At 50.2% G+C, this 12,614-nt stretch overlaps 1 protein-coding gene across 1 annotated transcript; it reads right to left on the bottom strand.

The window, feature by feature from the left end:
- Positions 1–6,644: 6,644 nt before the first annotated feature.
- LOC142802898 (uncharacterized) lies at positions 6,645–8,801 on the bottom strand. Its single transcript, XM_075887983.1, has 2 exons — positions 7,364–8,801; positions 6,645–7,309 (listed from the first exon to the last, which is right to left on the bottom strand). The coding sequence occupies exons 1-2, from the start codon at positions 8,799–8,801 to the stop codon at positions 6,645–6,647; spliced, it is 2,103 nt and encodes a 700-aa protein (XP_075744098.1).
- Between the last annotated feature and the right edge of the window lie 3,813 nt (positions 8,802–12,614).

Raw genomic sequence — 12,614 nt, 5'->3', positions numbered from 1 at the left:
CGCTGCTCATGTGTTTCTCGTACGTGCTACCTGCCTATATTTCTGTAAAGTCAGAGTGACGAACTGTAGGCGGAAGGCGTTAAGTATGGATTCCGTCAGGCTTTGCAACATGTTTTTTCTTGTAATAAGAGAAATAAATAAATCTCAATTGTTTCACGCAGTTGAGACCCGGATCTTAATGTTGAGGAACACAGTTCAATTGCAGGAGCCCTCACTCAGAAATCAATGAAACCCTTCCTTGTGCGACACGCCACGGGATGTAACGCTTTTCGTGCGGCCGAGATGCCCCTTACTCACGATGTGTACCACCATGGGCGCCATGATCTCGACGAGCACCTGCTTGTCCGTGGCTTCGGCCATGGTGGATGCAGCGAACGCTATCATGACCTGCAGCTCGAGCGCACTGCGTTCCTCCCAGAAAGAGGACGGGATCAGCCTGAACGATTCGATTGCAAGACCGTGAGCCTGCGAGAAATTTCCACAGAGACCTATTCATATGCCTATAGCCTCAGACACATGAATATCAATTGATGGTTGACCAACGGGCTTACCAAAACTAGAACGAAAACATTATGCCATCCAATTAATGCTGAAGAAAAAAAAATTACCCGCAGCTTCGCTCGGGGGAACACTGAGGAGGATGCGGACCATATAATTGGTTAACGGGGTGTTAAAGTGCGACTTACTTGGGTCGATGGCTAAATTGGTTAACGTGGTTGTGAAATGGGGTGTTAAATTGCGACTTACTTGGGTCGATGGCTAAATTGGTTAACGTGGTTGTAGGAGGGGGTGTTAAATGAGTGAACACGTACACACGTATGCGAAAGGGCGGCGCTGGTCGAAGGGACGTCGATCATTGTGTTTGTGGATTCGTTGGAATTCATTTCACCACGACCTTGGACGTCGACGCGCCGTACAAACCAACCGACGAGCGGCAACTGAGCGAGCGAGCGCCGACCTTGAGTATATATACAGCACGACGGCGCATGCACTGTCAGCTGTTGAATGTTCTCGAAGCGCGACGCCACATGCGCGTCCACTGGAGAATCAGGAGAATTGTAGATGTCGAACGCGGTGTGTAGAGGAGGAAGGTTGCACAGATGGTGGAGGAGTGAAGCGCGCGCGGTGTGTAGAGGAGGAAGGGATGCACAGATGGTGGAAGAGTGGGCGACGGCGCGATGGCGCATGCGCGCGCGTCAGCTGTCGAATGTTCGAGAAGCGGTGCGGACGGCGCGGACGGCGCGGACGGCGCACTACAAGGCGCGAGTATAAGATGCTCCGCATCTAATAATGCGTGGATGCGAAGCAGCGGGAAGATGGTGAATGGTACCCACAGAAGCTCGCGTATATGATGCCTTAAGCAGGTGCACCAACATTAAGAACCTCTACCTGACTAATGCTGCTAATGACCGCTGCCGTGACCATAACTATAGCACTGCTAAATAGCCGGTCCCTCAACGCACACGCCAAAGACATCGAAAGTGATCCCGTGCCACGGAGGGTCCTGTGCTAACCAAAGCAGATGCGCTCTATCTCACGGAAACGTGGAACGCTTCTAGACCGGCGATAAATGATTACGAAGTGATTATAAAAAAATACTAAGTGATTGTGTGTACTGAGGAAGCGTCTCGTGGCCTTCACCATGACTCGGAAGAGAGAAAGGGATTGTAGGAGAGGAGAAAGAAGAGGAGGGCACGCGCATGCACTGTGGAGTTGAGGACGTCACATGAAGAGAGAGAGAGGGAGTGTGAAAGAAGAGAGGGGAAGAGACGCGCATGCGCAGGGAGTGGAGGGGCGGTGGCCGCGGCAGTGAGGGACACAGCCCTGGCATAAGATACTTCGCATCTAAATAAACAGAGGGGCGATTACGATCTTACATAATGCGGATTCCGAGAGAGCTTGGTGTCGGGGCAGCACTAGCCAAGGCTGAAATTTTTGCGTTCCGTAGTTGTAGGAATGTAACATTGGTAACATATTGCCACATAAACTGCAAGCGTTCGTGTGCATGTGCACACCACTCTGTGCGCTATAGGCGTCGCGATGTAAGCGAAACGCCGATAGCCCCGTTACAAGCGAAGCGAAGAGCAGCGCACACGCCAGTCCTGCGTGCGGACGAGCTCTGACCGAAAGGCCAGCGCGCGCTAAGCAGGAAGAAAATGAAGTTAGAAGCCAGTGGCTCGTGATGAGAGTGGGCGTTCGCTCGCTTTCGTCCTCGGATCGCCCTATCGGTTACGCGGACGCAAGCAAACAAACGCGTCGTCGCTCAACGCAGTAATGTGTGCCTAAGACGAGTGCTCTAAAACGTATAAGTTCTAAATTGCTGTAAACTAACCAAGCCTGTGAATTCACCATGGTTATAAATTCACCAAGCGGGTCGCAAGCCATACAAAACAAAATGCAATATAGAGTTACCCAAAAGTGTTATGTGAGTCATTCACGTAGGACTATAAATAACCTGCTAGTGTCGCGGTGTACTCGACTTGCCCGATAAGCATGCGTCAGACGCTCTAATATACCTTCTTTTATACATAACATTGGGGAGGTCTGAAATAGCGTACCGCTAGCCCTACCACTGCGCGTGTGTCGCAACGCGAGCCGCCGTTTGCAGTTGCGGCCCGCCTGCTGAAGTTCCGAAAGAGCGTGCGACGCCTGCGGCCCGCGATGCCCGCAAAGCGCTATGCGTAGCTTCTGTGCATTTGAGTTTGCTGTCGGGGCTAAAGTCTCTACACTTTTCCCTAGGGGGAGCAAATTGCATTCTAAATCTCATATGGCGCCCGCAGCTAAAGCAACGCCCGCAAGCATGCGAACGTTATTCTAAACCTCACTGTTAATAAGAATTAACAGACAAGGACGGCCGGGGAGGTATGGGCAATCTCAATTCTAGACAAGGTCAAGCGCTTTAGTTAGTGTATAATATGTGTCGTTAGGGTATCACCACCGCCAAAAAAATATACCTGCAACAGTTTTGATGCCACCTGTGTTGCTCCAAGCATCAGGATCACACCCCAGGGCAGCATCTCCCATACATGTCGCTGAAAGGCGAGTCGCAGACATGACGTCAGCACGTTGGTCACCAGCATCACGGAGGCCAGCGCGACAACCATGACCATCCTGCAGGCGCGATTGCCTTGGTAGACTCACGCCAAGTACAACACTTGAGTATATTCGCTTAAGGATTTCAACGCTGCTTCCACCGTTTGCAGAAGAAATTAGGCGCCACACGTAAGAAAGGTAGCGGGCCAAGCAAGTGGATAACTTGAACGCGGCCTTTAGCATTGTTGGAAAGAGGTGTTAATTTGAGGCTTCGTTTTCCTTGTTAGACAAAATATTAATTAAAACTAACAGACAAGGATGCCAAGAGAAGTACAGGGGATGTTATTAGAAGTAAACAGAAATGTAAATCTGAAGCATTCACTTCTTTTTCTACACTTATATTACAATTATCTCTAATAGCATCCTCTAGACTTCTCCTAAATCAAGATGGGAGCCAACAGATGGAAACACGTGGGTAATCAGGGTGAACAGTGATAGGGCCGGAGACAGGCTGGCCGACGTTTCGATAGGATATGAGGATCTATCTTTGTCAAAGGCGCCTTGTCACCATTAGCGTCAAACTTTTAAGAGGGTATTTACTTTGTTCGTGTCTGTACTGGCGGTAGTGGTTAGACTGGATACCGCTTTGTAGCATACCACTCCTAGTTCGCGTCCCCCCTTTTTTCTCTTTTTTTTTGCTTCCCCTTCTCCCTGCATTCGAGAAGAGAACACTTTGTATCATCGCAACCTAACTTGGAATAAAGCGAGGGCAGCACCAATCTGCTTTATAGATTTTTTTCTTTTCAGACGGCGATTACTTAGTGATACACGCCGCCACCAGAAGATGACGCCATTACTAACCCCAGTAAAACTAGCTCGTCAAGCATGCCAAGGCGCCTTCGATAAAGGTAGGTCCTCTTATCGAAACCTAGGCCAGCCTGTCTGAAGGACTTCCACTGTTAACCTTGATTACCGCACTATATAGACCTATGTTAGCATTACTGCCAGTTACTTCTCACCAATATTGTCTTTAGGAATGTTGGGGCTTGAAGTGATGCCGCTATCCATTTATTTCGCTGTATACGACATCCGTTTTTCCATGTGTAGGTAATCAGATTTTTACGTGCTAAATTAAATGTACATGGCTAACTGGCTTATTATTTCGATTCCACTTCGTTATAGTGCTGACAGTGTTTATCAACGTTATGTTCGGCTTCTCATTGCAATTAGTTGGACTTTAGTTGAAGAACGTGATGCACACAGCTTTTGAATGGGAAGTGCACTGCTAGGGTGTGATAAGGCATAGTGAGGCCTGCAGTGTGCTTTGTCGAAGATTTCTTTGCAGCTACGTTTTCTTTTCGACGATATCTAATCACTTCAAGCTTTTAGGTTTCTGTTCACTTCTGCCCAGTGTTTAGACATGTGGAAAATACCAAGTTTATTGTGACCAGAGATAATTGATATGACGTATATAGGACACTAGTAATGTCGGGAAGGTTTACGTTAGTTGCAAAAGTGTACGAGAGGTGTCCGTATTATTACCGGTAAGGGAAAGTTTTGAAAGTCTAGGGAAGTGACAGGCTATCGTTGTTGTGCTCTTCCATTTTAGATACAATACGAGATGATATGAAAAAAAAACTCTTCACGTTTAACTCAGATGTGTTCAAACTTAGGAAAATTAACAAAAAATAATTTATTTCCACAAAATGATTGCTTCTGCAACTTCAGAAAACAGAGTAAGGCTTTTAATTAAAGAGGAAAAAAAAACTCTTTCGAACAATAGTTTTGGAGCTCTCCTATATGTAGGGCACCAAAGTTTGACACATGGCGAACAAAAGAACATTAGCACCTATCACTGTCATACGAAAGTTACTGCACACCCGATAACTGAAGAACAATTGACGAAAATATCCGCAGCATAGAGAACGAGCTAATTGTATATTGCTTATATCTTTTTTTTTCGCAATACGGTGCTCAGCTACACGCATGCGAAATAGCCATTTTGTGACTGCAAGCATGTGGCTATTTGTAGCCCAGCGATCACTTAGACTTCCACGTGACGAGGACAGGGCATCATAAACACACCATAGGTCTCGCTACCTTTTTAACAGAAAAAAAATCGAGTTACAGCATAACGTCTCAGCGTCCTACATGTAGGACACTGGGAATATATGGGTTAACTACTTAACACCGTGTCCGACAGGAAGAGGCTCCTTCCCACCGACGTACGAACAAAAACATTACAAATGAAGAATAGCTGTTGAACAACTCGGCAAAATGTGTTTCAGCATGTGAAAAATTAGTGCCAGTGGTGATGCTACCAATAGAACGTCGGGCTTTTCTTCATGAAAGTAACAAGAGTAATTACCATAAGTTAACGCTAATTGTGACTGCAATTTATTATTTTTTTTGCTATAGGAAGCCAAAGCAACGCATGGTGGTGCTACGATGATGATGATGATGATGATGATGATCTCTGTGGTCTTCCCCTTTATACCGGGGGGAGGCACCTTTTAGTGTCCTGACTGGAACGAGAAACAAATAAATAAAAAAAACGAAAAAAAAAGAAAAATCACACCAGGTCCATGAACATGACAATTGTTCACTGTCTCCTTGAGTGAGTGAGTAACAACTTTATTAGTCGAAGGGGTGAGGGGTAAGGGAGGCTAAGCCACGAAGGCTGCCAGGCTGTGCTTCTCGATGACTTCTTCCGCTCGTTTCAGGACCCGTGTCTGGATGTCTATGTCGTTGCTGGAGAGAAGGGCCTCCCATTGTCCCTCGGTGGGGGGTGAGCAAAGGAGGTCGGCGGGCGGGGGATCCTCCGGGCAGCCCCAGAGGATGTGGTTCAACGAGGCAACGTTGCCGCACAGGCAGCAGCGTGGATCGATGGCACCTGGGTGCATGTATGAAAACACGAGGGGGCACGGGAAGGTGCGGGTCTGTAGGCGACGCCAGGCGATCTCGGACCGCTTGGGAAGGCTGCTGTGAGGATGTGAATAGAAATATCGCTCGAGGCGATAGTGCTGAGTGATGTCGTGGTAGGTGACCAGGGGCTCCGGCACCAGGGCGTCCGACTCTGAGTGGCCCACCGCTCGGTCGACGAATCCTCGAGCGCGTTGGTGAGCTGTCTCCTTGACCACCATTGTAGAAGCGTTACTTTGGTTATTGCTGTCGCTGCCAGGGGGTGCACGTTGGTATCGCGGCGGTCGCCTCCCGGTGCGCCGCAGTCTTTCACAAAGCCGAGTGCCTCCGGTAGTGTGGCGCCATCTGTCTGACGGGGACACAGGCGTCCGCAGTGAAGCACCAGGTGTTCAATGTTCTCCTCGTCTTTCCCGCATGTCCTGCACTGCACAGTGCCGTCGGCCAACGACGGGTCGAAGTGACGGCGATACACCTGAGTACGGAGCGCTCCAGCACGGGCCTCAAACAGAAGCGCACTGCCGACATTATTGCCGTGTAATCGTTCGGCGGAGATGGTGGTCTTGTGAGCTCTGTATAGGGCCAGGCTGGGTTTCTTCTCCATAGCCGCCTGCCACATCGACGTCTAAGCTTCCTGCACTCTATTCCATACTCCTACTACCCATTTCCTCTCACTGTCCTCCTGGACAGGGTCAGTAAAAAGGGAGTACTTGCGGCACAGATTGGAGACGCCTGGGCCATGGTGTGTTCATGCCCTTGATAGCTGTGTATCTAAATACACGACGGGCCCACCGCTGGTCCTTCATGAGGCGAAGACGTCCTTCGTAGGCTGCCTTGCTCCTTGCCTCGCGTGCCTCGTAACTCGACCATCCTAGGTCGCCTTGTACAGCTTCGACAGCTACACGTCCATGACACGCCAGCGTCAGTCGCCCGACCTCACGCTGACCTCTTTCCAACCACTGGCGTGTTGCTGCAGACAGGCAGATGACCGCGTTGGCGAGTGTCAGCACTGGCACATGTACTGTCTTCCACAGTTCGCGCACCAGTACAAACCGGTTGCACCCCCACAGACTCCGCCGTCGCAGCACGTTGGCGGCCCTCACAGAAGCCTGTCGAACGTGCTCCTCTTGCTTGTCATAGATATCTGCGGAGGTGCAAAGGTTGACACCGAGATACCGGTACTGGTTTGATACCGGAATGCTTCCTCCGTCGGGAAGTTGCACATCAATGGTCTCCACGCCTGAAAACTGCAATATGGCCAATTTTTTGGCATCGAAGTGAAGGCCCAGGCTTTTCAGGTGGTCGTCCGCCAGTGTTACCAACCTCTGAAGGTCACTGCTGCGCTCAGCCAGTAATACTAGATCATCAGCGAACACCAAGCCGGGCAGCGTTCATGTCTGTGCCACCCCACCAATCATAAGTCGGAACGCGAAGCCAACTCCCGATTCCAGGAGTGCCTGCTCGAGTCCCGCCACGTATAGCATGTCTAGCAGCGGAGACAAAGGGCAGCCCTGCCTGAGTCCTCTTGTCACCTTGACAGGCGGTGTTCTGGTGACTCTGAAGCATGCTACCACCGAGCTTTCTGCATAGAGCCGCCGGAGAAAGTCTGTCCACACGGTCGGCATTTGTCGTTGGTCTAACTGGTGGAAAAACTCCTCATTTGGCACACTATCATAAGCCTTGGCGACATCCAGAAAGCATCCAAGCAGACCTCTGCTTTCTCTTCCTGCCACCTCGATGGTCTGGGTGAGCATGAAAAGATTGTCTTCCAAGCGTCGCTTCCGTCGGAAGCCATTCTGGAGTTCCGACGGTATGCCCCTCTTTTCCGCCCAGCCGCTCATCCACACCTTCAAGACTTGAGCGAAGAGTCTATATAGGACGCTCGTCACCATGATTGGTCTATAGTCGCCCAGCAGTCCAGCGTCGCCTCCTCTCTTGCACACGAGGCTTACCCTGCCGCATTGCCAGTCGGGTGGAATTGGGCCGTTCTTGAGGATGGTATTGAAAATTCCCGCGAGGTGTTCTCGAGCAGACTTTCCCAAGCATTTCACAAGGCCCGCCGGTATGTCGTCCAGTCCGGTAGCAGTGCTTGCACTGATACGCGGGAGTGCACGCTCAAGAGTGATCCTCGTTATCTGCCAATGGTCCTCTTCACTTGGTTGGTGAGGGTCATTCGTGTCGCCGTTTACTGCTGAGGTCGATTCGTCATGCGTGGGATTGAAGAGCTCTTGCATGTGGGTCATGAGGTGCGCTGCGAGGTCGGTGACCGGTAGGTTGCTAGAGTGGTGTCGAAGTTCAGGTGCCGGAGTTTGGCGATCTAACGAAGACACATATTTCCAAAATTTGTTTGCACCGTTACGCCCTGCCTCTGTGATATCTCGCAATTGTCTGCTATTGTACTGAGCTCTTTTGCTTTGTACGAGGATCTGCATCTCTCTTTTGAGGCGGAGGTATTCCTCCCAGGTACTCATGCACTCCTCTCCAGGTGATGTCCTAACAGCCGCCCTGTGTAGGCGATTCGCCGTTCGTCTTGCACTAAGGGCCCCTTGTACCTCTTCGTCCCACCAGCCTTTACGCCTTAGGCCGCCGCGGGAATTTACGCGAATTTCTTGCTTCTTCATGATGCGTCGCAGTTCGAGCACAAATTGATCATATGTTGGTGGTTCTGTCGGTTGAAAGTTGTGCTCGAATGCTTCCGCGACTGCCACATACTCCGACTGTGGGAGGTGCCTCTCAGCTGGGTTGCGATGTTCTTTCGCAATGGTTCGCCAGGAGGATCGAGAAAAGCTCAATTTGATTCGGTTGTGGTCACTTCCTATGCTGAATTCACCCTTTTCATCGATGTTCATGTGGGTGAGACGTCGTGCTAAAGCAGGTGTCGCAAGCACGTAATCAATACAGCTGCGACTGTTCCTGGCGCTCTAGGTGTACGGTCCTTCACATTCTGGACGAAGATTTAGCACATCTAAGGCGAGTGTACGTGCCAGTGCCAGTAGTAGTTCCCCATTGGTATCTTGGAAGCCATCCAGAGCTTGGAGGTGCCCATTGAAATCGCCCATAATGAGAACCTCTCGCTGGCTTGCCCATCTTGCCACGTCTTCCCTGATGCACTGCGCCATTCTTGAGTTTCCAGCATCGGCTCCAGCAGATACGGCAAAGTAGGCCACTCCTACAAGGACTGCCAGACCTTGCAGGTAGCCCTCGACCCACATATGCTCAACACACGGGCTGTCCAGTTTCCTCCACGCTGACCTAGTTTTCCACAGGAAACCTATTCCTCCCCCTTTCCTCGATTCACCTGAACGGTTCAAGCCAGCCCACTGCCAACTTTTATGTACTGGTGGCTCTTCCATGACTCGAAGGTGTGTTTCAGCCACGCCATATATCTCTATGTCCTCGTCACCTATCATCTGATATAGTTCTTCCCATTTGCTCGCCGTTCGAGCACCATGTAGGTTAAGGAAGCCTACATGTATGTCCTCGTTCTTCTTGCAGCTGCGGCGATGGCGGACCGTCTTTTTCTTTACGTCCTGTGCCAGGAGCGCTTCTGCCTCCTCTGTGGATCAGCCATTTGTAGGATTGCCTGTCCCAGGGCAGTCATCATGGAGGTTGTAGGTTTCACCCTCCGTGCCCTGTTGCTTGTTGCCCGACGGGCGAAGCCCTAAAAAAGCACATAGTCTGCGTCCCAATCGTTGCCCTAGTTTCTCGGCGACGTATTCACTGTAGGAAGTTTCATTCATCTTTTCCTGGAGAGCCTTTGTGACACTGACGAACTCCACGCGCGTTCCAATGTCAGAGCAAATTTGACGTAGGTTTTGATTCCACAACTCGCACTTTCTCCGCATGGTATCGTCTTTGGGTCCTACTTCTGGGACGCCGTACACCACGAAAAGGTGGCCTTTGGCTCTTGCCTTCCAGGAAGTTATTTGGGACTTGAACTTCTCAGTTGAATCATGTGGAGATGTGTCGTCTTGGATGTCGCTGAGACCAGCGAGCAGAACCACGATGGTCTCTGTTGAATCCCAGACGTCCATCGCAGTCTCGATGGCTTCCATTGTTTCCACAAGCGTGGCATCTTTTTTCGTACGGCAGTGTACACCTCTGTGCCATGCACTGGCTTGGAGGACTGCCCGTTTGAGTCTACGTGCGTTGCCATCCCCGTAGACGAATGCGCCCGGAAGTCCTGCTGGCCGTTCTTGGGGGCCGTTGGCTGTTTTCTTGCGCGAAGATGGTATGGAGGCCTGCTATCCTCTGCCCTCTCCTTGCGCAGTACGACTCCGGACAGACAGCGCCATCTATAACTTGCACGCTCGTGCAGAGAGCGCGCGCTGCGTTTGAGTCACTTCACAATGTACCACCTGCAGTGCGGTTTCAAAAAATCTCTCAGCTGGACAAACACTCCCTCGAAGCGAATCGAAGCAAATGTGTAAAGCTCGTTAGTCAAGTTTATGATGTGGAGCAGACAACGGAAGACGAGGACGTCCGAGTCACCGCGAAATGCATTTCTAGGGTCCTCCATGATAATACCGTGTACGACGTATGTCTCGAGGTAAGTCTCATTCTGCTGACATAAAGCCGCGTACTCTGTCGATGTGCTGTGTTGACGTTTATGGAAAGCATTTAATTATTGTTTTGACGCGGTATCTAGCAGTAGCAGCCGTGTACTGTCATGTGCAAACGCTTGCGGCGCGCTGAAAAAAAACAACAACTAAAGTTATAGGGTCATGGCACTAAAATGTCCGAGAAGTTTTCGAGTCATGTCCTCCGTGCCGCGCATGACCCGCTGACGTCGCCGCGAAGGAGCAAGCTAAGTTTAACCACAGCGAGTCAAGTTGAAGTGCTCGCCTTTTTTTTTTCCGGCTCTCGTGTCATGCTTGCCGTATCTTTCGCGAACGCGGCTGTGTTCGCCGGCTGTGACTAGACAGGAAACAAACAGCTTTACACGTGGAGAGAGTTCGTTGGTGTTTTCTGCATTGTTGTGGCAGCCCACAACACAACACTTCGGACCTCGGCGACGCTTCCGTGGGGCCGTTTCTTCCATCACGGAAAGGCAAGTTCGCACAGCCAGCGTCTCGTTTTAGCGCGCCAAGCTGACGGTGCGGCGCCCAAGTTCGCCGCAGCCATAGAGTTTTCTAAATTTAACTAGAGGGGACTCTGGTGCTATGATGGGCAGTACACACATTTGCCCAGTCTTCGTAGTTTCGGGTGGCGAATCGTACTAACGGCTTCATTTATTGCTGGTTTCGGTTTTGTTTTGAAGGAAAGAACGAACCCTTTCGAACTTTGTGACACGATTCAAAATGATAAGCCTAAATGAATAAGGTTGTGAAGCGCAAACGCTGAACATTTGCCAATTTATTTTTCGTGAAAAAACTGCTCCAAGACACACGAACCCACATGAGGCCAAAAGCAGGCTAGAAGTACGAAGATTAGACAAATGTGTGTACTACCCATCATTCCCATGCTCGCTGAAGCGCCGTTCCTTACAGCTAGCGCCAGAGTTCCCTCTAGTGTATGTTAGGAAACTTTATGGCCGCAGCGACTGCAGAACGCGTTGCGCGCGTGTCGCACGCGCTCCCGTTTCGGCGAAACACACTCACTCGCCTGCAACCATAGAGTTTCCTAAAATTAACTAGAGGGAACTCTGGCGCTGCGATCGTTCAGCGACCGTGGGAATGATGGGTAGTACACACATTTGGCTGGTGTTCGTACTTCCGGGCAACTAATAGTACTTGAGGCTTCGTTCATTGCTGGTTACGGTTCTGTTTTGAAGGAAAGAACGAACCCCTTTGAACTTTGTGACCAGATTTGAAATAGTAAGCCTAAAAGAATAAGGTTGTGAAGCGCAAACGCTGAACATTTGCTAATTTTTTTATGAAAAAACAGCGCCAAGCCACACGAACACCACCAAAATCATCATCATCATCATCATCGTCATCATCATCATCATCATCATCATCATCAGCCTGACTATGTCCACTGCAGGACAAAGGCCTCTCCCATGTTCCGCCAGTTAACCCGGTCCTGTGCTTGCTGCTGCCAATTTATACCCGCAAACTTCTTAATCTAATCTGCCCACCTAACCTTCTGTCTCCCCATAACCCGCTTCCCTTCTCTGGAAATGCAGTTGGTTACCCTTAATGACCAGCGGTTATCCTGTCTACGCGCTACATGCCCGGCCCATGTCCATTTCCTCTTCTTTATTTCAACTATGATATCCTTAACCGCCGTTTGTCCCCTAATCCACTCTGCTCTCTTCTTGTCTTTTAAGGTTACACCTACCATTTTCTTTCCATTGCTCGCTGCGTCGTCCTCAATTTAAGCTGAACCCTCTTAGTAAGTCTCCAGGTTTCTGCTCCGTAGCTAAGTACCGGCAAGACACACGAACATACACGGAGCTAGAAGCAGGCCAGACGTACGAAAATTAGACAAATTTGTGTGCTACCCATCATTCCCATGCTCGCTGAAGTGCCGTTCGTTGCAGCTCTCACAGACACTAGCGCCAGAGTTTCCTCTATTGTATATTAGGAAACTTTATGCCTGCGACCTCTCCCGCGTCTCTCCTCAAGTGTTTCGGAGCTCACCGCCAGGGCCAGGCGCGGCGTTGTCATCGCTCCGCAAACTTGAGCTTCGGTTCCCTATAGGGCAGGTATGTCAAACAC

Source organism: Rhipicephalus microplus, chromosome 3, assembly GCF_043290135.1.
Source record: "Rhipicephalus microplus isolate Deutch F79 chromosome 3, USDA_Rmic, whole genome shotgun sequence".
NCBI classification, from domain to species: domain Eukaryota; kingdom Metazoa; phylum Arthropoda; class Arachnida; order Ixodida; family Ixodidae; genus Rhipicephalus; species Rhipicephalus microplus.
Note: the sequence above shows the minus strand (reverse complement) of the source record. Positions and strands in the feature narration are given on the sequence as shown.